Below are 25,144 nucleotides of genomic sequence, written 5' to 3'. Positions count from 1 at the left end.
ACAAAGAGAGGACCATGAAATGAAAGACCCCAAAATCAAGAAGTGAAATCGCATGCCTATGGTTGCTCGCTTGGTGCATATAGAAGAACTCAGGAATCTTCAAACGGTTAATTACGTTGTTATAATATGTAATTAAGTGATTCATTAATATATATAATGTAAATAAATTCCACGAAATATTTATTTATCGTGAAGAATTTTACGGTTTCGAAGGCTCCAAAGTAACATATAGGTAGCATATAATTTCTGTCTGATTTGAGCGAAAATTTCTAGCACGAAAAATATTTGTAGTTTCTATCTTTTTCTTATTCGTTATAATGGATTTCAACATCAAAGAATTTACAAAATTTATGGCACCTGCTCAACCCAACTAAGCTATACTCTCTTGATATTTGTATTTTTTATTTAACATAAAAAATATGTTGGTAAGAAAATAATAATAATAATAATAATAATAAATAAATAAATAAATAAAATAATAATCTAGAATAGATATAGTAGCTATCATCAATTGATGTCCTATAAGAACGTAGAAATATAATTGAAGGGTTCTAGGGACAAACTGCATTCGGCCTGCTCTAAGGTATGATTATAGAACACATGCGTATCTAGGTAAAACACGCATGTATTAGAAAAACTTTTATTATTATTACTAGCCTAAAATATATTTTGGTATGTTGTTTTTATTTTAAGTTTCATTTAGATCTCTTAAATTTTAAAAAAAAAAAACTTTAATTTTTAAAATATTTATATTAAAACAAATTGATTCTTCTATCAATTTATCTAATCAATTATTAATAATTAAAAAATCCAACAAAACAATGAATTTGACTAACAAAAATATTTTGAGGGACCAAAATGAAATTTATTAAATTTTAAGTATCTAAATTGAAATATAAAATGAAAATAAAGGACTAAAATTTCATTTTTGCTTTATTATTATTGTGGGTGTGAAATATTTACTGGTTTTTTAAAAATGAATTTCTGCTAAATTATCTTTAATTGAGTTCTATTATTTTAATTTCAATCATATTTTTGCAATACTCAAACCGAAACTTAAAACGTAAGAGATAGAGTCTTTTACTTTCATAGAACTACATAATTTTTATATCTATCATTACCATTTTACTTCATTATTTCTTATCCTTGAATGAATTATATATGAGATCATTCCACTATCTCTATCACCTCAAATAATTAAAAACGACTTAGAAACACATCAAATCTTAGGGGAATATTAAACTTATATAAATTAATGCCAAATATGGGACGAACCTATACCATTGGAGGCTTTCTTTCATTCTCTTACTCTTCCTTTCCATCCCATTTTAACATAATAATAAAAAATAAAAAGGTGGTATTTTTGTTTAAGCTTATTATTATGGCCACAAACATATTTTATATATTGTGTCACATTACGGCAAGTATCTAAAGTGGGTACCCTGGATTCCCCTTTCTCTTTCATATGTTTTGTGATAGTGGCAACTGATTTATAAACTAAAAAGATTAGTCCACAAGGCAATATTGGGTTATAGGGCTACATATCTATCCTTGATACTCATGCATCTGTGTCCATAATATAAAATACCAAACAAGACAGAAAATGCGATTTGATATATTCATCCTTTCACACCACCTAATTTCAGATCATTCATCCATGTTGTCGTACGGAGGAGCTAAAGCACTCTCACCAATGAGTAGCCTAGCAGAAAATTTCTGCACTATTCTTACATTATCAATAATTCAAAATAATATAAAAATCTTGTTTTGAGCAAAGGTAGTAATTACACAAGTTGAAAGAATGTTTAAACGTGTTATATATATATATATATATATATATATATATATATATATATATATATATATATCACATTTATTCCGTATAGAAGATAATTATGTTTAAATGAAATATATATAATCTTTATGGAAAAAAAAAACTTTATCTAAGTATTTAACACGGTTGTGTATTTAATTAAGAGACTATTATTAATCTAAAATAATCTCGTATTAATTGTTTCACGTGTCTATGTTCAAAAGTGTCATATTACTAGATGTAATAATTTTTAGCTAATAAATTGAATTATATTTGCATTTTTGAAAAAGTGGAAAAATAATAAATGTAAAGCAAGGTTAGATCAAGATTACTCAATTTGAGCTCATAACAGATATATAATTCATTCAGAATTTAAGAATAAATAAATAAATTATTTATCGAACAAGTGTGAATGCATTCTGGACCTGTTTGTTTATACGGTCCTTTTGGTTATTATTATAAAAAAAAATGTCCTAGTTGCTTTAAGAAATTTAAAATTACAATGGATAAGAGATCATCATGTATTCACATGTGTTACTAATTTTCATGATTTAGCTGAAGCTTATATATATATATATATATATATATATATATACCTTAACGATAATTGCAGGAAAAATAAAGGCAGAAAAAAATATAAAATAAATTGACATATTAAAAAAGCCGAATGCTAAAGTGAATCATTAAAAAAAATGTTACATATATAATGACATACAAAAAGTGTCACTATAAGTATAATATGTGTAAGTATTTATCTATTTGACATATAATTACATAAAGTTTTAGTATTGATTTTGAATAAGATTTAACAAAATATTTTATATGTCATTATAGCTTATATTTACATTTTTTAACAATATATCAACATATATTATATTTATTGTATGGGTAAAAACAGTTTTAGTGATACGTATTGTGTCATTATAGGTTATGTGTCTTTTTCTTTCATTGCAAAATAAAAAAAATGGAAATGAAAGAAAAGTGTGGGGATAAATATAAATGACAAAAAGATATTGGAACATAATTTTGGAATTATATGATAATTTTCTTGTAGTGTATATTTGATTATGTAACATAAAAATGTGTATTTCATTTATAATTTTATAGAATTGATTTTAATTAAAAAAAATTAATATTGAATTTGATTGAAATGTGTGCTTAAATTATTTGATCTGTATATTTATATTAAATCATGTGATAATTTTAAAAAACAATTAATTAAGCATTAGATTTATATTAAAATAACTTTAATTGTTGAAAAGCTTAAGAAACTAGTTGTTAGTTAAGATATAATTAGGGATATTCATGAACGGATTTGGAATAAATTAAAGTTGAACCAATCAATTTTGATTAGTTTGGTATGGATTGAATTTATTAAAAAAAATTACAATATGAACCAAACATAACCGATCAATAATGGATTGATTTGGTTCAAATTAATCAATTTTCTTAAAAATAATGGTTGATGTTTATATTTTTAAAAACATAGAAATACATTATTTTATTCTAAAATTTAAATAAAAACTTATTATTAAAATAATGTAAATAACATTCAGATGTAAATAAAAAATTAATGTATAAATTATGAAATTAAAGTAATCAAACACAGTCTAACATTTAAAATTAAAGTATTCCAACATTTAAAACTAAGGTAATCCCTCAAATATAACTAAATATTCTAAATTATAATCATTATTCAAATAGTCTACATACTTACTAATAAAATTATTATGTATTACTAATGAAATCAATATATTATATAAAATAATATTAAGATAATAATTATAGTAATAAAATAATAATAATAATAATAATAATTTTAATTTTAATTGATTCAATTCTCGAATAATTTGACAATGACAAAGAGTTAGGGATAATAACAAAAGTGTTAGTGATATTGACAATAATGACACTGACAATGGAGATGGTTGTGGAAACGATTGGTGGTTGTGATAATGATGATGAAATAATAATAGTTGTGATAACAATGACAATGGTGATGATAATGTCAATAATTTAAGATGGTGATGATAATGTAAATAACTTTGACAATAATTTGGTGGCAATGGTGAAAATGGTGATTGCAATGATTGTAATGAGAATAGTAACAATAGTAATTATTATAATGATGGTGACAATAAGTTAACCTATAATTATAAAAAAAATTGAAAATGAAAGTTAAATTACGACTTGGAAAACAATTTTTTCATTAATCAAGTATTATTTTTTAACCATTAGAAATATATAGATAAAGAATGACAAATAAATTTGTATCTGTGAGTAATATATAAACTTATCTCGACTTAATTTGATGGAAATATTTGATTTGACTAAGTACGATATAGTATGGATAATACTCAATTTATTAAATTGAGTACAAGGATGGGTATATACATATCCGTCTTGTACTCGTATCTATACTTACTTTAAATTTTTAGAACCTTAATTTTTTTTTTGTAAAATTTACTTAACATTTATGTAATTCTTACTTTAAATTTATGTTACATAAAACTTAATTAATATAATTTTACAATTGTTACTATATGTTAAAATTATTATTTTTTAATATTTACTTTTTAAAAATTTATTAATTAATCTTTGAACAAATATACGACGGGTATGAATATATCTGATAACCGACAATAAAGATGGAGATGGATATACAATTCCATACGAAAATAGAAATAAAATACAAGAACGAGAATAAAAATAAGATAATAAAATTCATACCCACTTTTGTGATCCCAATAATCCCCATGTGATAAACTTTTTTTCCTCTCTAACATTTAATTTGGATTGGACTGGATTAATAAATATAAGAATTAGCGTCTCCAAAATATTAACAATCAATGAATATTAAAAATATCAATGAAATAATATGGCAAGCATCATCACACGTAACGTGCATGTCTCAAATAAATACATATTCACGCTCTTCTATCAGTATAATTTTTTGTACGATATAATCACGTATGTTGGTAGCAAACCTTCCTTAATCATTATTTGGTAGGATAGAGATTTTCACTTTAACAAAAAAATTAATATACAGGCTATCTGTCCAATATTGCGTCTCAGAAAGATAAAGATTCACACCTGTTGAAACACTTAATTATAAATTAGGTGTTATTTTAGTTGGTACATAAAAGCTTTCAAATACACTCAACATATGCAGAATCAGATCCAGTTGCATCATGATAATACAGAACAATAGAATGATTTAAATCTTTTTATATAATAAAAAATCTAATTAACATTTCCTTAGTAAATTAAACACAAGAGACTATCTTTCTAACTATCATGACACAAATATCAAAAATAAAATACTAGTACTTCATAATATCAAAATAAAATACTTCATTCGGTACCTTTTATAAGGATCGACTATACTAGTTCAGTAGAATTAAGAAAATTACTTAATTTATTTCATTAATTTTTTTCTAAAATTACCCTTAATATATATTAATGATATTTTTTTGACAGCAATATTAATGATATTTTTTACTTTATCAATTAAGAGAAATGCATTAGTTGAGGACTTTTTTTTAATAAAAAATTAATAATACAATAAACACTTTTAATTGATTGTTATTAAAAAAAAAAGAAAAAAGTAAGCAACTGTTCATATTTGATTCTTATAACTTGTAATTTATGTTGTTATCTTTCCTCTGAATTGTTTTGAGACGAAAACAAGAATGCATGATTTTATTATGAGTTATGAAACTTATGCACATTTAACTCGACAACTCATGAAGGAAAAAGCCAATATTTTTCATAAGTTGGTGGCGAATGATATGGCAAAATAATTGCAGAGAAACCATAGGCACTAAAATTGAAGATAGAGAGCAACGTCATGACAAGGTGGGATTGATGTCATCATGAACTCCACCAAAAGGGTCTCTCCTCGTGGGTTAAGGTATTGCTAGTGGTGGTGCAGCTATCATCAAATGTTTGAATAGGGTTCTTTGAAAATTAAATTATAAACCTAAAAAGATAAAACACATTTGAAGAAATTATATACAATACAAAAAAGTGTCATTATAGATATAATATATGTTAGTATATATTTATTTGATATATATAATTACACACAATTCTAGTACTAATTTGAATGAAATTTAACAATATATTTTGTACGTCAATATTATAACTTATATTTATATTTTTTAATAATATATCAACATATATTGTATATATATTACGTGAACAAATAATTTTTAATAATAATTTTTGTGTCACTATAAAATATGTATCATTATATAACAAATTTTTTTTAGCAACAAAAAAAAAATATACCTATGGAAGGAATATTATACAAAAATAAAAAAACAATAAAAAGCTAGGAATGGGACCAAAGCAGACATGCGTGTGACCACAATGTGCCCTAAAAAACAACCCCCTTTCTTTCTAACCTTCCATACCTCACAAGAAAGGGTATTATATTATACTACCTATATATGAAAAACTTAAAAGGTATAGTTCCATGATGAAGTATATGTTAAAGGGGTACGTACGTATGAAAAAACTTATTTGGAGCTGTTTTATATCTTTTTGCAAATTCTTGTTGATTTGTTTTAATAATAAGTTTAATTTCAAAGTTAATCTTAATTATAATTAAACTTCTCTATTAGTAAATTTTTTAGATATATAAGTGTGTATATAATTTAAATAAATTGCTATTGCATAAAAGTTTATTAGATATATAAGTGTTTAATTAAATTGTCTATCAGAATGCAATGTAAGAACATCTCAAGCTTGAGAGTTTAATTTTAGAAAAGCAATGTTTTCAGCAGTTTTTTCAAAATGTTTAAGAAAATAATAATTTTTTTTCTATGGAAAATATGAACATGTTAAAACCAGTACGTACTCCTAGTTTGCTAAATATTCTATAATGTTTCCAAATTACACGACGTTTTCAAGAATTAAGAGTTTTTCCTTTCATTTTCAATGGAAATATTTTCTTCTAATAACTATAACTATATGCTATTTTTACTGTCGTGTTTAAATACATAAAAAATAGATCCTTAATTAACAAGTAGCTAGAAATATTTCAGAAGGAAAAAATATGTATAGTTCTTAGTAAGTAGTAAAGAAAAAGATTAAAAACAAAAAAAAAATTCCTTATAGGAAGAAACAGTGAAAATGCTCAGAGGATACATTGTAATGAGCATGTGGGTACATGTAATTAAATGTTGGATCTCATCCCCTTCACGTTACTTATACTATGTGGTAATGTTGTTCCCATTATGTTGACAAATCTTGAAAGCTAGTGCACAAACGTCTAGTAGGTATATAAAATAGAGATACCAATCATACACTCTTCTGAGGTAATATTTTTTATGCTGGTAACTAATCAGATCTTTTAAATTATTTTATTTTATTTGATTAAATAATTAAATGACATGATATTATTAAAAGATCTGATTGATTGTTAGTGTAAAAAAATTTTATATTAATCGTGTATGGTTGATTAATTTTATAAAATATTAGTGAAAATTTTGGAAAATACACCCTTCAGTTTTGCTTTTATTTATTTATTTATTTATTTTTATCCTAGTAGCTAGGGAATTAAATATATTAGTTGATAGTTGACAAGTTTATAATTAAAATAAAACCAGCAAAAATGTCGGTAATACATTTTTTATATATACTTTTAAATATATTTTTTATTAGTTAAAATTTATTAAAAAAATATAATATTTGATATATCTCAAGTCATATTTAATGACTTTTTTTCTTCTTATTTTTATTATTTTTAATAAATTATAATTAATAAAAGTAAGTGTGTTAAGAGAACGTATTTATAAAAAGAAAAATAATGAGTGAAGATTAGATGTTGAACACTATACACATTACTACTATCCGTGTAAATTTATTTGGATTATTGAAAAAGTTATAACTACCGAACTAAGGATGACTTGAATAATTGTTAGAGATTTAATTAGTGTAAATACTCTTTTTAATCTTTAAATTTTATCATATTAGTTTTTGAAACTAAAAAATCATTAAATAAGTACTTACTAACTCAATTTATCATTTAATCTGTTATTTTAGTGAGTGGAATAAAGTTAAAAAGTGTAGTCCAATCTAACTTTCTTTCAACGAGTTATATGGGTCAATCATGAGTTGAAATTCATTTTGATATTTGATGGTCTCATAATTTTATGAATGTACATTTGGATCCTTTTTTTTTAAAAAAAAAAAAAGCAATATTAATTCATTATTAACTTGACATCCAAAATTAAACCAAAAATATTAACGTATAACATGATATGTAATAAAAAATTTTAATTTTAAGTTGTAATGGATTATTTTAATTGTTCATATATTTATAAAATCACCAATATATGTATGATTATTTCAAGGATAATAGATTATTTACAAGCAATATTTTGATTAAAGATATTTGTATGCTTCGTTTGGTTTATGCGGAATGGACGAAGAAATAGGATAGAGATATAAAATAATAAAGAAAAGAATTTCATAATGTTTGGTATAAAAAAATTTGTCAATACATGTCTTTTTATTTTTTTTGGCAAATCAACGCAAAAATTAACATTATATACTTAAAATCCATTTATTCAAATAAAATGTCACTCACATTAACACGTGTAAATCCATTCGTATTTGAATAAAACATTACTCATATTCGAATATAACACACTTAAGATCTATTTATATTTCAATAAAACGTTACTCACATTCGAATAACACGTTATTGAAAGCGGAACAAAACTTTTATTTGCAAAAATTTTTCTTTCAAAACGTAAACTTCTATTCAATAGAATTGTATTTATTTGAATGAAAGTTTATAATTTTATTTATTTATTTTAAATGTTTATCTCATTTATTTATTTTAAATTTATTGCGTTAATTAATTTTAAAATAAAAAATATTATTTTAAAACTATTTACTTACTTTTAATTAGTTATTTATTTTATTTTAAAATATTGTTTATTTAGTTATATAATTTTTATTTAAATGAATAAAATAATAATTAATAAATAAAAATCAATTAATAAAAATCAGATTTACCAATTTCACTTCATATGTTCAAAATAACAAAACTCCTCGACATAAAGTTCCATATCAATCATTGACACCTCCATGAATTTTTAGATGAATCCATGGACCATGAAATTCATGCATCACAATATAATCGGTGCATGTTTACATTCCATTTGTAACGTGAAAATTCACGTTTACTTGAATCAAAAAAATCTTGCTTCTACGTAAATATAACATTGGACGTGGAAAGAGAATGCATAATCCGCGTTTCAAAATGAAATCCAAACATGCACTCAAACAAACTAACTCCCTTTACCTTTAAATCTCAAGAATCAAAGAAACAAAAGAAAGAAAAAGATGGTTCTCAGCCAACTATGAACTTTTACAACTCCCGCGGGGAAATAGAAAAGAGAAGAATATCATAATTTTAAATTTCTTTCTCTATTATCTCTCTAAATTTTTTTAAAAAAATAAACTTATAAAGCTCAATTTTTAAAAGAAATCTTATATATTCTTCTAAGGTCAAATTAGGCCTCTATCCAAAGAAACTCCTAAATACTTAAAACTCAAGAGAATTCCTTAATTCACAAAGTTTCTTAACAATTTACCCCAAAATCACCACAACAAATTATTGGTAAAACCAATAATAATTAACAACAATGTACATTGTTATAGTAGTAGTACTACCTTACTAAAATAACCTACCTTCTTAATACATGGATTAATTTTAATTGTGACAATTAAATAATTTATGCATATATAAATTAGAAACAAGTATAGTACATTACTTGAAATTAAATATTCAAATAATTATATAGGTAGAAAAAAATTGGACCCCTTTATTAAATTCATAGATTCGTCCCTGTTGATCAATTAGAACATATTCTATTTTTCTAATGAGTAAATAGTTTATATATCATTATATTATAATTATACTTTTTTAACCATAATATTAATTAAAAGTATTCACCGTTAAAAATATTAACTAATCTTTACTAAAAACTACGAACGTCCATAAGGTATGAATAGCTTATATAAATTTTAAGTTACAACTTCACTTTACAAAGAAAATAAAAGTTTATATATTGATAATATAAAGATTGTAACTACTAATATTTAATTATAAATTACTGTCTCTAGTCATATTATATATATATATATATATATATATATATATATATATATATATATATATATATATATATATATATATATGAAAAATATTTAATTCATTAAAATCAATGAAATTAATTAGTTGTATCAAATTAAATAATGATAGGTGGTAGTTATATTTAATGATACTACGTACTCAAAAGTCAATTGATAATATTTTCATTTAACATTACTCATCCAATTGGTTACTTAATAACTGCATTCACTTTCATGAAAAATGAGTAGAAGACTCGTTAATAAACTCATAATAAATTAATTAAGGATATAAAAAATAATTATCAATTAATACATTTAAAATTAGATTCATGTGTCTTATAATTATTACTATAAAAAAATTGTTATATAGTGACACATATTCTATAATGATACAATACATGACATTAAAAACTATTTTTACCCACATAATAAATACAATATATGTTGATTATTATTAAAAACGGTGAGAATAAGTCATAATGAAACACAAAATATATTGTTAAATTTCATTCAATCAACATTAAAACTATGTGTAATTATATATTAAATAGATATAAACTTATATATATTATATTTATAGTAACACTTTTTATATGTCACTGTATGTAATATTTCTTGTAATATATGATCTAAATATTTATTTCTTATATATAAGAACGAAAATAGTATTATATAAAGGAAAAATATTTATGTTTATAATAATTACTTAAATAACAACATATTTTATAATAAATTGATAATATAATTTTGTACTTTATTTTTATTCATTAAAATTGGAAACTAACATTTAAATTTAGGATATATATTATTCGAATCCCACTGCTAGACCTTACATTAACTATACACAAACAATAATCTCTGAATTAAATAAATTGTCTTTCCATCTGAATATCTAAAGCCATGCACCAACCCTATAACGTTGAATAGGGAAACGTAACGTGTCTAGTGTAGGGCATAATGATTTAGGTTTTTACTTTTACTTTTGATGACCAAGGTGCTTATGGGAACCGTGTAATTAGGTTGCAGAGTTTGCCGGTGAAGAGCTATAAGACTTGCCTTTAAAGCCAGGGCTAATAAATTACCCTGCTTCCTTTTTTTGCCATGTTCAACTCCTAAAAGATACCAACTCAAAACACAAATGTGAACCCCTTTTGGACCAACCAGGGAGCAGCAAACAACAGCTACTGCCACACCATAAGGCAAACAGTGAGTAGTGTACGTAGGACGAGATCAAGAGAAGGTGTCACAAACAATAACAATAGCAAAAATATAAAATAAAGCAATAACTCCATTACACTTTCTTTTTAATTATAAAATTTGGGTACATTTCTTTTTTTTAGTATAATTTACGTAGTTATTTAATTAAAATTAAAGTTTTATTTAGATAATATGTATTTATATACATTTATACATATTATTGAGATAAAACTTTAATTTTGATTAAAAAATAGTAGTAATTGCACCTAAAGAAATATACTTAAGTCTTGTCCTTTTTCAATCATAGTATTACAAAGTATTTATTGTTAAAAATAGTGACTAATCTCTGTCAAAAATCATAAACACACAAGATAAATATTCTCCTTATTTTTATATTTAAGATTAGAATTTAAATTCTAAACAACCTAATTATGAAATAGACTACCACCCTATAATGTTGTATATAACACTACTATTGTTAAAATGGCGGATGCACAAGTGAACAACCTAAAACACTAAACAGATAAATTAGTAAAATTTCTCCAGGCATGTGATGACATTGACCTTAAAAACTCATCTGCAGTATACAATAGGATCGTCTTAGTGAAGTTGAGGAACACAATTGACAAGAGTTTAAAGCAAGCAGAACAACCAAGAGAAAAGAAAAAAAAAAAGAGATTTCAAGTATGAAAAGTGTGTAAAATAGTGAGATAGAGTCTCTATATATATATATAAGCATGAGGAGTTTGAGAGAAACCTATAGCTGATGAAAAAAAAAGGATAAAATCTGAATATATTGATAAAAAATAACTATTAGAATATAAAATATTTTATTTTGAAAGATTTAATCAACAATGAATAAGAATAACGAAAACAGATAGAATTTGAAAACTGACATAACACTTAAAAATATAATAGTAAAACAATTATATTTGGGATAAACCTCATTTAAATAATATAAATAAAATAATTTAATGTAACTAAAAATATAAATATTTTCAAATCCTATAATCATTATTAGTACAAGAGTCAAATTGATGGATTTACACTATAATAAACTCATAAGACCCATCCTCATGTATGAACTTATCACCTCTTATTTATCTCTTTAAAAATGTAAGATACACTTTGACATATACACGCTAAAGGTTTAGTAGATCCAAACAAGGTGAAAGAACTTATATGGAGAACTCCCATATAGCTATATTGATAGATATTGAGGAGCTTTGAAAACTGTGCCACTTGGCAAAAGTAATTGGAAACATCTATTATTTCCTTGTGTTGTGCGGCCTTTTCAAGTTCTAACATTTTAGTGGACATATCTTACCAACCATCCCAAAGTGACATTTTTTTATAAATATTCTTTTCATCACAATTTTAGATTATCTTTTGGCTCTTTCTAATAAATAAAATTAAATCCACATTAATTGTACTAGCTCCTAACTTTGAGTCATCAACGTCATTGTGGTATAAACACGGATAAATTAAAATACCAAGACAGGAAGTTGCCAAGAAATTAAAGTCATGTATGGTTATGGACCTGCACATTTTTTAATGCTTATTCTAAGAGAATATGCATTTTGCATCAGATTTGATATATATCCCACATCTACCTTTTGCACATAAGAACAAATATAGAAAAGTATGCATCAATTTTCCATATATCTAAAATAACGATTTTCTTTGTTGGTTTTCTCGTGAAGGAAAAATTACTAGAAAAGGTACTGCATTGTGGTGAATGGTTCGCAAGTTGATGATTATCAAATTGAGAAAATTGAAGGGTCAAGAATGCGAGTCAAAACAACACGAATAATTTCATGTTAGTTCATGACTTCATGTGCAAAATGATGACTTGCTATAATTATAATGGCGAGCCAAAACACTGATCCTAAACTCAATTTAGATTAAACTTGAAGTTTGGGTTATCGATGGATGTTGAAGACAGACATTACTGCATGCCCACGTAAAATGAAGGTAATGCTGATCCACTACTCACTTTGTCTCTCCTATTGCAATTTTCCACATCAAAAGGTAAAAGAAAATTCAAGCATTATTAATTAGCTAGTCTTTATTTTATGTTCCTGTGTTGTCCTTTGCTCGTGGACCACCTCCACTACTAGAAAAATATAGATCATGTATATGCACAAGTTTCCTATATACCCCCGAAAAGGATAGGGTAATGAGAACCACGAATATAATAAATATACACATAAACTAACATACACACTACACACCTAGTTCAACTGAAACCAAGACACTTATTAGGAGGAGCAAGGAGAGAGAAGAAGGGTAGAGAGAGGGGTGGAGTGTGTTCCAAGACACAATGATTACATGGTCTTGGGGAAGCAGAAAAGGGTGGCGTGGACATAGTCACATACATAGCCAAGAGTATGGAAGAACGTGGGGGCTTGACCGAGGAAGAATGAAACGCCAAAAGGGAAAGTGCAAAGTCTAAAAATTACCCCCCAAAAAAGGAAAAATGAAATAATAAGAATATATAAATGTTTAGTGTATTAAAATGAGGTACTAACATGAAAATTAAAAAAATGGAAAAAGAAAGAAAAGGTTAAGCTAAGCTTTTATATCATGATGATAGTATTCAGCCTTTTTGGTTCTTGGTCGGTCGACAATCTGTGTTGTGTTCACTCTGTTCTTGCTTGTGTTTCCCATCCCCATCTTTCTCTCTCACACACACAGAGCTAGTGTAATTATACACTTTGAACCAATCAAAATTCACAAGCAACCAAAAAATAGTGTTACTTTATGAGATTATACCATAGATTTTATGCTTATAAAATTGACATTATTCTTATGTTGTGTTAAAAAGATGCCACTCCACCACAGACAGCCCTGAAAGCTACATGGAATGATATAGATAAAGTTAATGCCGTAAGAAGAAAGGAAAGGGGAGTAGCAGTACTCAAACAAGCTCTATATATTTTAGAGGTTGAAGGGTGCAGAGTGCAGAGAGTAGAAGGGCAAAAATAAGTCCAAAAAGACACCAACAAAGCATAAAGGAAAAGGAAGGGTCTATTGAAGGCAAAGGATAAAAGGGGTCATTACCATACACACCCTCGTGGCAGAAATATAAACCTACCAAGTGAAAGAGATTTTGAGAGAGAGAAGGAATTAGAGATTCAAAACCCTTTGGCCTTTTTCTTTCACCACCCACCCCAACAAGAGAAAGTAACTGATTGATCCTCAGCATGTGATACAATTACAAGACAGAACTAGAAGAGACCACCTTGCATCAAATGAATTAAGGTTTGTGTCTTTTTATATACTTTAGTTTTCTTCTTATTTCTCCTTGTCAAAGCCTGTTTCACTTTTCAAATGTTAACAAGGCATGAAATATTCTTCTCGATACCCTTTTCCCTTTCAGCTCTTGCTCCTTTTTCTTATATCAGACAAAACAGAAAATACCCTCACCTTTCTGACATTTGAACCCTCAAATTTCCCTTCTTCTCTTCTCACTCTATGATCATATACAAACATACATATAAAGCTTTGCAATTTGGATTACACAGAATAGAGGGAGATGAAAAAGGAATTAGAAGATCAAGGCCAGTGTTCCTCTCAACCAATCAATAACACCACCAACACCAACACCATCAACAACAACATTCAAAGCTTCCAAGAGCAACTTCTCATACAACAACAGATGCATCATCACCAGCAGCAACAAAACAGTGACATCTTTGGAGGCTCAAGAGGGTTAATGTTCCCTGATCAAGTTCCTCCAATCTTGCAACCATGGTCCATGCCTCCGGTTCACTCGTTCAACTCCAACCCGGTTCACTCATTCAACCCCAACCCGGTTCGGGACCATGACCAAACTTTCCTTGTCCCTCCCACACCTTCACCCTATGCAAGCTTCTTCAGCAGAAGGGTCCCTTCTCTTCAGTTTGCATACGAGGGTCCCTCTTCTGATCACCATCATCTGAGGATCATATCTGACACACTTGGACCCATGGTTCAAACCGGTTCAGCACCCTTTGGACTCCAAGCCGAGTTGGGAAAAATGACTGCACAAGAAATCATGGAGGCTAAGGCTCTTGCTGCATCAAAGAGTCACAGTGAAGCTGAAAGAAGACGTAGAGAGAGAATCAACAACCACCTTGCCAAGCTTCGCAGCTTGTTGCCTAACACAACCAAAGTAAGCATATATAATTTCTTATTTAAGTGCGTGTTTGCTCCAGCATATTTTAAATATAAACATGCACTTGAATCCATCCAGACCCAAAATTTCAAATATTATGATTTTGTGATTAATCATGTCATATCTAACTAAATAAAAAGACAACAAAATTTGTCAAAACCTCGTATGAGATCACGCCAAACATGCACATGTGTCTTGAGAGTGTATAATAGGAGCATGCTCAAAGGGTACACTTTTATTTTGTGTTTTCTTTGATTGAGATTTTTGAATTAACAGAAAACTTGCAAGTTGCAAGTCCTGCCCAAGATTCTGAACATTAGTTTGGTCTGGTACAACGTAAACTAACCAGAATCTTAATTAGAAAATGGGGTGCATGCAAACGGTCCTGTTTCTTTCTTTTTCTATCCTTCCTTTTGTCAGTTCTTGTTTCTTTTACTACATTACTACATATACCCATTTTTTCTAACCCATTTCTTTTGAAGTAACACTTTGTTACTATTGTCTAAATTTGATTGAAAATCATAAACTAAGATTTATTAAACAAAATGCAAGACTTACATAATTATGTACTAATTTTAGTAATTTACAATAAAAGGTGTATTAAAAAGAATGCAAGCTGCTAACATTTACACATTGCTTTTTTTTCTTAACCTTACATTTTGTTTGACTGTTTATATATGTGTGTGGTAGTTCCGAGGAGGTTATAAGTAGAAAAAAGTTATTAAAGATGAAAGAAAGGTATTAGCGTTAACGTCGCTTGTTGATACGATAAAGAGGAACCAAAGAGCAGCTGAAAAGCTTACACATGGAAATTTCTTGCCGGATAATATTGATCAGTCAAACTCAGCTCGATAATGAAAAAGAAATAAAGCTAGAGAGACAAACTAGCACCCTTTTCAGTCACACACATGCACCCACGCACTATTCTATAGTATAGTAGTGTACCTATCTCATCTCATCTCATTTTATCTATCTATCTACACATGCTGCATGCCACTTCCACCGTTCAAAATACCCCCACTACTACCAATCCATAATCATACCCCTACCTACCTCAAACTTTCACACAATGCACAATTTCCAAGTTTTGTTTTTAATCACAAGAGAAGTAGCAAGTGTCTTTTAAACATTGATTAAGAAATTTAAAATAAAAAAAATTATAAAAAAAATAATACCAATGACTTTATCATAATTTTTAATTTTTAATATAGTACATTTTAACTGTGTTTTTCAATAAAATCTTTTATTTTGAACTAAATTTAAATATACTTTCTCTGATTTCAATTATAAGGAAAACTAATTAATTTGTTTTAATTAAAAAATTACTGTAGTTAACTTCTTTCAATTTTTTAATCTTATTTAAAAGAAAATCTTTTTTATATTATTTTTTCGTTGAAACTTGACATCAAAATTAAAAATGAAGTCATAATTAAATGAAAGATATTTTGAAAATAAATAAGATAAAAACTAATTAAAATTTATTTATATTTTAGTCCATTGTTTATATTTTGCTTATATTATATTTGTGTTTGTAGTAAGTAATTTTTTTTAAATACTTTTAATATTCTTTTAAAGTTTCACCTTGATTTTTTTTTTGGTACATTAATATTGATGTGTCAATCTTTGAATGAAAATTTTGATTATATAAATTACTGAGATGAAGTTTTAACTCTAAATAAAAATAATAACAGTATTGGTCAGTAACAACTCCCTAGATTGACTTAATGATGGGGAGTTTAAGTAATATTATGTTATAGGTTCTAACCTCGTGTCATAAATAAAATAAAATAAAAAAGTTGGCAAGACTTTAATACAATTCTATATAGTAGCATCAAGAATGCATTATACTGAAGTAAATTAATGAGTGTTTGAAGCATTTTTCCTTGTCAACAACACACATTTTAACATTTTTTACAACGTGAAGTCTGAAGTGTTCAAATAAAGAAATGATATCCTTGAAAATTTAAAGATTTTGATAATGTCAGGATTAAGAAATTCCCTTTTTTTTTTTTATTTGATGTCTCCAAATTCGTTCAACTATATTGATAAAAACAAAAAAGAAAAAATACTAAAACCCTTAAAGTTCTCTTGATACTGTAACAAAGAATGAGACTCAATAGCCCGCAACAAAAATAAATAAACAAAACTCAAGTGCAACTTCTTAAATATGATTGGTGCTGTTCTCATGAAGTTTTACTTTCGTAATATGCATTTCCATTTAATACAGATTATAGTAATATCCATCCATTGAATGTAAATACATGCATATTGTGCCATGCATTATGTTGTTTGCATATATCACAATTCAGTTTGACAATTCTTAAGTCATTTCTGTAGACAGATAAAGCTTCACTATTAGCAGAAGTGATTCAGCACGTGAAGGAGCTGAAGCGCCAAACCTCACTGATAGCAGAAACGAGTCCAGTTCCTACAGAATCCGACGAGTTAACTGTGGATGCAGCAGACGAGGACGGAAAGTTTGTGATCAAAGCGTCACTGTGCTGTGAAGATAGGTCAGATCTCTTACCTGACCTCATCAAAACGTTGAAAGCCTTGAGACTGAGAACCCTCAAAGCCGAAATCACGTCGCTTGGAGGACGTGTGAAGAATGTGTTAGTCATAACTGGTGATGATGATAATAATAATAATAACTCAAACACCAATGGAGAGCAAAGCATGCAGCAGCAACAACAACAATATTGTATTAGCTCAATACAAGAAGCACTCAAGGCAGTGATGGAGAAGAGTGGTGGTGATGAATCAGCTTCTGGGAATGTTAAGCGCCAAAGGACTAATACTAATAATAATATCAATATCCTTGAACAAAGGTCTTTATGATCCAATTCATATATATACTTTCTCTAATTATTTAAAGACCTAGCTACTTTATATTATATATTATTAGTAGTATTGGTTTTTATGATATGTTAGCAACTCTTGTTCTAACACTCTTTCTAATATTTTTTTTACTATTATCGATTGAAGATCATAACTTTTGGTGGGTTTTATTATTAAATGAAAGGTAAGACCTACAAAATTTATGATTTTTAATAACTTTCAACTAATGTTAAAAAGAGTGTTAGTAAATGAGGCTTAGAGAGAGTGTTGGAGGCATTATTCTTAGTATTATTTGCTTTTGGGTTTGGTTTTTGGTGTGTGAAAAATGTCATTGGTTATAATGTTGTATTGGGTCATCATCATGAAGCAATGAGGTAATGGTATAACGTGGTGTTTGTACATGTACTTGTTTGCTTGTGCTGAATCCAAAGAGAGAGAAGGAATAGAGTTGGTTAGGGAAAGGAGCAGAGGAGGATCTTTTTCGTGGGAAGAAAAACCTTATATGATGCCACTAACATGGAAAATGAGGCATTGATTGCTCTGTGAGGAGAGAAATGCCATATCTGCATTAAATTCAAACATATGTGATGGCTGCAGCAACTGCTAATAGGGGTTGTTTTGTTTTGAAGTTTTCTTCTTCTTGTATAATATGTTTGTTTGTTTGTTTTCTTCTCTTCACTCTATTCAGATTTTGAGAAAGTAGAGTGTACATTCGTGCATGGCATCATGATTATCACTTGGAATGGGATGGTGACGATTCAGTTATCGTCATGTGCTGCGTCCCCACATAACCGACCACTGGTAACAAACCAGCATCATCAACTCCTCACTTTAATAACATATATATATACTAATTAACAATTTCTAGTATATATTTGTTTAATGAAAACATGCATGTATATTTTTTAATATTTAATTAAAAGGTTTTATTTCTGTTCAGTAATTATTTTTATAAAATTATGAAGAAACTATTAAGATGTTTTACTGAGAATATTGTTATTAATTGTAGTTCCTCTTCCTCGAGCGTCCTTAAAAAAAAAAATAAAGGGCTGGGGATGTTTGGAATAATGAGACTGCGTGTTCTTCAAAGTCAGAAGAGTGATGATAAAAAAGATACTCCTTATATGCATATATAGACAGAAATGATGATGATTATACTGTATGAAGTATACCATTCACTTTTTTTTTGTTATGAACATGTCAGTAACTAATCTGTATATGCTTTATATCTGTTACATTTTTTTAACGGTTCATTAAAAATTACATTGATAAAATTAAGAAGAAATCAACCATAGTGGAGAAGAAAGAAAGGAGCCTAAAGTTTAATAATAAGAATGATGTCTCAACAATATAAAATAAATGAGAGTAATACATTTTTCTATATAGAGGGTTATTTATGATTTACAAATGCAAAAAAATCATGGAATTAAATATTTCTATGAACAGTTATAATCTCTCCATTGTGATTATTAATTTTAAATTTAATTTAAACGACAGATATATTTTGGTCAAAGTTTTTCTAATCAAATTAAGGGTCCAACTCTCAAATGATTTAAAGGGTGAACCAGAATGATATCGAGTTGTTTATTAATTGAGGTGGCATGTTCTTTGACATTCACATTTTTTATTATTTATCTGATATCAAAGAGAAAAGACTATGCAGGGTCAGGCCTTTTGTAATAGTAGAATTTTTTTGGTCTATCATCGACACTTAAATGTGAGATCTAATATGTTCTTACCGGAAATCTGCTGTAGAGCTGATCTGCCAGGTAAGATCGGTGAACCTCCTTCGCTGGTATGCTTGATGCTCCAAGATGGGGGTGGTACCTGCAAAAGAGATTCCGATGCTAAAGTTAGGGTTTGTATGAGTATGAATCTCGTATATATAATGCATGTACCTTAATGTATGTTAGGGTTGCGTTGGGCCTTGGGCCTGAGATTAGTTGTGATTTGATTAGGTAGAGGATCTCGCCTAGACCGGGATTCCTTGAGATTAGTTACGATCTGTTTAAGTGCCGAGCTGATGTCGCGTGGCGCGTGTCCGGGGTCAACTCGTGCTGTGGTACCAAGCTCGGAGTTCGGCTTCGGAGTACGGATAGTACACTAGCCCCCCGAGCTTCGAAGACTGTAGGTCGAGGAGTTAAGACTGAGCTCGTCGGGATCTATTTAAGTGCCGAGATGACGCCACGTGGCGTGTTAATGGAAGTGACGATTATGTAATGATGGTTTTCCATTAATGTGTCGTCAGACGTGCCCCTTGGCAGACACGTGGCGTGGCCGTTTTGAATTTGGGAGAAAATGTTCTTTTTTCTCACTCGTGCCTCTTCACCTTTCACTTTACTCTTTTCGTTTTGTTTCTCCCTTGGCTTCTTGCACAATCTGCTTTGTGCACCTTCGCTTCCGTCCAGTCTCCGACGCTGTTTTCACAGTTTCTGCCGCCGTTTCCGGTAACCCCGTCATTATTAGGGTTGTTTTGTGAGGAAGAGTACCAAGTACTTCCTTTCTACAGTTTTCTTTTTTCTGTTCCCCAGATCTTCTTTTTCTTCTTCCCAAATCTTCTTTTTCTTTAATGGCTGGTGGAAGTGGTGCCGGTTCTTCTGCGCCTGCCAGGGGCAAGGCGCGCGGCAAGGCGGCGACTATCGGGAAAGCCGCTGTCGAGAAGAAGGACCCGCCTCCGCCCAAGGGCCTGGAGCCAGGCATCCCTGGTTACGACTAGGTCAGGCGTGAAATGGCGGGGGTCCAGAGCATTTTTTGCTCCTTTCTTGAGGTTAATGGGATCCCGAGATCATGTAGGGTTTGTGACCCCTCCATTTCCCGGATGATCCGGCTTGAACCCTGTTAGGCCGGTGAGGGCGTGTACATGGGGAAGTCTACCGACCCTCCTCATTTCTATATGTACCACTGTTTTTTTAGGGATTTAGGTGTCTGTCTTCCCTTCACTCAGTTCGAGTGGGATTTTTTGAACTTTGTCAACTCGGCTCCTTGCCAGTTGCACCCTAATAGTTGGGGTTTTTTGAGGGCTTTTCAAGTCTTGTGTACAGTTTTAGGGATAGAGGTGTCTCTTCCCGTCTTCCTTCATTTTTACCAGTTGAAGTTAGGCGTTCCGCCATACGACATACTATCTCTGAGTGGGAGTAGGGATGGAGGTTTGTTTACTCTCTACTCCTAGTCGTACAAAAATTTCAAACAAGAGTTTTTCCGAGTCGCTCTTGTGAATATCGACCCATTGGAAGATGGGGTGTTCTACTTCGGCGGGCTGCCGAAATGTCCCTTCTATTGGTGCTCCCGACCGTCTAGGTTTCATGGGGTGGGCCAAGTGAAGCTGACGGCTTCGGAGGCGGCCGCCATCGAGAACCTCGCCGCGCTTCCTCGTCCGCTGGATTGCAAGCTCGTTCTGTCGCTTGCGAACTCGGCGTACAGGGAGAGGGGCTTGGAGAGTGAGTATTTTGTTTTTTGGTGGTTTGTTGGAGTTTGTGTATATTCCCTTTACTGATGTGTTTTATTTCTTGTCTGTAGGTATCATGGGGAAGAACTTGTGGCGCGAGCTTAAGCATCGCTACCACGTCACCGAGCTCGAGGTCCCCGAGCCCCAAGAGGAGGATGCTTCCCCCCTGAGGGTTAACCGAAAAAGAAAGAGGGGAACGAAGGAGGTTGGGGGGACCTCCGCCCCTCCGGATGCCGAGGAGGTGACCTCCAAAGCTGCCGACGTTGGCGCGGTGGACCTTACTGAGAGTCCGCCGCCCATGGGGATAACTCAGGCTGCTGAGCAGTTTATTCAACCTGCCGAGGTGGTGAGTGCCTTGCCTCTGCAGCTTTTTGTTGTATTCTATTTTTTTTTTCTGACCTAGGGCTGTCTTTTGTAGGCAGGAGAGGTTGCCGAGGCGGCGACTCAGGCTGTTGAGCAGGTCGCCCGGGTTGCCGAGGTGGCGACCCCAACCGCCGAGCAGGCTGCCCACGCTGTTGAGGTGGGTAGTGTACCCTGCTTTTTGTGATTCCCCGTATGTTGTCCTTTTCCTTTTTTGACATGGTGCTGGTTTTTATAGGCGAGGTCGGATATTCCTATCGCCGGCCCTCTAGTTGCCGAGCAGGGGACGCTGGCTTCTGCCTCTACCGAGGCTCGTGGCAAGGAGCCAAGTTTTGAGGTCCCCGCGCCCACACCTGCAGCTTTGGTGCCGCTGTCTGGTTCGTCGTAGGGGGCTTCCCGGAGCCGGTATATAGCTCACCGCTTCCGGAAAGGCCTCTCCAAGGTGCGATTGGATCATGTGAGCGTTTCGGCTGACATGGGGTCGTTATGGGGCGCGGGGGCGACCGCTGAGAAGTTCTTCCCTCCAGGCTGGCTAAGTTCTGAAGACCATGGGCTGATAGATGAGGCCGGGCCTGTGGATGGCTTTGACGCTACCCATGTCCTTTTGCAGAGGGCTATGGCCATTATGGGCCATTGGAAGCCTCAGTGGTCCGAGCAGCAGGAGGACCTAGCCAGACTGAGGGGTCGAGTTCAACCTCTGAGGATGAGAACAAGGTCTTGAAGGGGGAGAATAAGGTCCTTAGGGAGGAGAGCAAGGTCTTAAGCTCTGAGCTGCGAGCCGCAAGGGTGGATCTTGCAAGGTTGTAGAAGTCCCTGGAGATTGCTCTGCGCTCAAATGAAAGCTATGCTTCTCAAGTGGGCGAGCTGCAGGGGCTGGCCTCCTCATCCAGAAGTCGGGTGCGCTTCCTCGAGGATGAGGTGACGTGTTCCCGTGGTCCGGTTCACTCTTTGGAAGATGAGGTAACCTCTCTGAAGAGCGAGCTGGCGACGGAAGCCGAGAAGCGCCTCTGTGACGAGGTCGTGATTGGGGGCAAAGAGGAGGAGGTCGCCACCTTGAAGGCGGAGCTGGCGAGGCAGGAGGCGGAGAGGAAGGTGCTGGAGAAGAAGCTGGAGGAAACTGAAAAAGCTATCGTTGTTGAGCATAAGCGCGGTTTCCTCAAGGCAGCTCGCCAGGCAAGGCTTCTCGCCCCGGGGTTCGACTTATCTACCATGCACGCGGAGAAGGTAGTCTTCTTTGGGAAGTTGGTGAAGGAGGACGACCTCGAGGGTAGCTCAAGTGAAAACGCCTCTGCGTAGGGCGGTTAATGTTTTTGTGTTTTATTTTTCTTTTGTTTTGTTGAATTCATGTAGTGAACTCTGTAAACATGGCTTTGTATATACGTATTTTCTTTGTTTGCTTACGTTTGCTCTTGATTTTTGTTGTTTGCGCATTTTGAGGCACACGTTTGATGTCTGTTGTATGTTTTTGTATGCGGTGATGCCTTCGCCTTGTGTTGACCAAGTCAAGGTTCGAACTCGCTCTTGGTTTTTCGTTAAGTGAGTGTTTCCGTGAAGGTTCGAGTTCGACCTTAATTTGTTAGCGCCGAGTGTTCAAAGTCGACCTAAAATTGATGTAGAGTGAATTGCGCTAAGGGTCGTACTTGACCTCATAATTTTAACGAGGTTCGGACTCGACTTCGGATGAGCGTAATAGAGTTAAGTGAACTTTCATCAGGTTCGAATTCGACCTCGGATGAAAGTGTTAAGGTTCGTACTCGACCTCATAGTTTTGGTGAGGTTTGGACTCGACCTCGGATGAGCGTAATAGAGTTAAGTGAATTTTCATGAGGTTCGAATTCGACCTCGGATGAAAGTGTTAAGGTTCGTACTCGACCTCATAGTTTTGGCGAGGTTCAGACTCGACCTCGGATGAACGTAATAGAGTTAAGTGAACTTTCATGAGGTTCGAATTCGACCTCGGATGAAAGTGTTAAGGTTCGTACTCGACCTCATAGTTTTGGCGAGGTTCGGAGTCGACCTCGGATGAGCGTAATAGAGTTAAGTTAATTTTCATGAAGTTCGAATTCGACCTCGGATGAAAGTTTTAAGGTTCGTACTCGACCTCCTAGTTTTGGCGAGGTTCGAACTCGACCTCGGATGAACGTAATAGAGTTAAGTGAACTTTCATGAGGTTCGAATTCGACCTCGGATGAAAGTGTTAAGGTTCGTACTTGACCTCATAGTTTTGGCGAGGTTCGGACTTGACCTCGGATGAACGTAATAGAGTTAAATGAATTTTCATGAGGTTCGAATTCGACCTCGGATGAAAGTGTTAAGGTTCGTACTCGACCTCGTAGTTTTGGCGAGGTTCGGACTCGACCTTGGATGAACGTAATAGAGTTAAATGAATTTTCATGAGGTTCGAATTCGACCTTGGATGAAAGTGTTAAGGTTCGTACTCGACCTCATAGTTTTGGCGAGGTTCGGACTCGACCTCGGATGAACGTAATAGAGTTAAATGAATTTTCATGAGGTTCGAATTCGACCTTGGATGAAAGTGTTAAGGTTCGTACTCGACCTCATAGTTTTGGCGAGGTTCGGACTCGACCTCGGATGAACGTAATAGAGTTAAATGAATTTTCATGAGGTTCGAATTTGACCTCGGATGAAAGTGTTAAGGTTCGTACTCGACCTCATAGTTTTGGCGAGGTTCGGACTCGACCTCAGATGAACGTAATAGAGTTAAATGAATTTTCATGAGGTTCGAATTCGACCTCGGATGAAAGTGTTAAGGTTCGTACTCGACCTCATAGTTTTGGCGAGGTTCGGACTCGACCTCGGATGAACGTAATAGAGTTAAATGAATTTTCATGAGGTTGGAATTCGACCTTGGATGAAAGTGTTAAGGTTCGTACTCGACCTCATAGTTTTGGCGAGGTTCGGACTCGACCTCGGATGAACGTAATAGAGTTAAATGAATTTTCATGAGGTTCGAATTCGACCTCGGATGAAAGTGTTAAGGTTCGTACTCGACCTCATAGTATTGGCGAGGTTCGGACTCGACCTCGGATGAACGTAATAGAGTTAAATGAATTTTCATGAGGTTCGAATTCGACCTTGGATGAAAGTGTTAAGGTTCGTACTCGACCTCATAGTTTTGGCGAGGTTCAGATTCGACCTCGGATGAGCGTAATAGAGT

At 31.8% G+C, this 25,144-nt stretch overlaps 2 protein-coding genes across 3 annotated transcripts; both read left to right on the top strand.

The window, feature by feature from the left end:
- Positions 1 to 14,006: 14,006 nt before the first annotated feature.
- LOC109813849 (transcription factor bHLH30) lies at positions 14,007 to 18,566 on the top strand. The gene is made up of 3 exons (XM_020378114.3): positions 14,007 to 14,428; positions 14,692 to 15,320; positions 17,661 to 18,566. The coding sequence occupies exons 2-3, from the start codon at positions 14,703 to 14,705 to the stop codon at positions 18,159 to 18,161; spliced, it is 1,119 nt and encodes a 372-aa protein (XP_020233703.2). The 5' UTR covers positions 14,007 to 14,428; positions 14,692 to 14,702; the 3' UTR covers positions 18,162 to 18,566.
- Positions 18,567 to 19,097: 531 nt separating this feature from the next.
- Positions 19,098 to 22,461, top strand: LOC145953086 (uncharacterized). 2 transcript variants are annotated; one of them, XM_083066705.1, is made up of 4 exons: positions 19,098 to 21,598; positions 21,678 to 21,952; positions 22,025 to 22,126; positions 22,205 to 22,461. In XM_083066705.1, the coding sequence occupies exons 2-4, from the start codon at positions 21,683 to 21,685 to the stop codon at positions 22,352 to 22,354; spliced, it is 522 nt and encodes a 173-aa protein (XP_082922831.1). In that variant the 5' UTR covers positions 19,098 to 21,598; positions 21,678 to 21,682; the 3' UTR covers positions 22,355 to 22,461. The 2 variants fall into 2 exon arrangements, with proteins under 2 accessions (XP_082922831.1, XP_082922830.1); XM_083066704.1 differs by having other exon boundaries at positions 19,098 to 21,952.
- Positions 22,462 to 25,144: the final 2,683 nt, after the last annotated feature.

The sequence above is a fragment of the Cajanus cajan genome, chromosome 11 (assembly GCF_000230855.2).
Source record: "Cajanus cajan strain Asha chromosome 11, NIPB_CcT2T_4, whole genome shotgun sequence".
Classification (NCBI taxonomy): Eukaryota; Viridiplantae; Streptophyta; class Magnoliopsida; order Fabales; family Fabaceae; genus Cajanus; species Cajanus cajan.
This window is presented reverse-complemented; position numbering and strand designations above follow the sequence as displayed.

What these genes read in the sequence shown, in the direction of transcription:
- LOC109813849 (XM_020378114.3), top strand. Translation starts at nt 14,703, where the DNA reads ATGAAAAAGGAATTAGAAGATCAAGGCCAGTGTTCCTCTCAACCAATC. An exon ending in TGTTGCCTAACACAACCAAA is followed by an intron (nt 15,321 to 17,660) that starts GTAAGCATATAT and finishes TCATTTCTGTAG; the next exon opens with ACAGATAAAGCTTCACTATT.
- LOC145953086 (XM_083066705.1), top strand. Translation starts at nt 21,683, where the DNA reads ATGGGGAAGAACTTGTGGCGCGAGCTTAAGCATCGCTACCACGTCACC. An exon ending in TTATTCAACCTGCCGAGGTG is followed by an intron (nt 21,953 to 22,024) that starts GTGAGTGCCTTG and finishes TGTCTTTTGTAG; the next exon opens with GCAGGAGAGGTTGCCGAGGC. An exon ending in AGGCTGCCCACGCTGTTGAG is followed by an intron (nt 22,127 to 22,204) that starts GTGGGTAGTGTA and finishes TGGTTTTTATAG; the next exon opens with GCGAGGTCGGATATTCCTAT.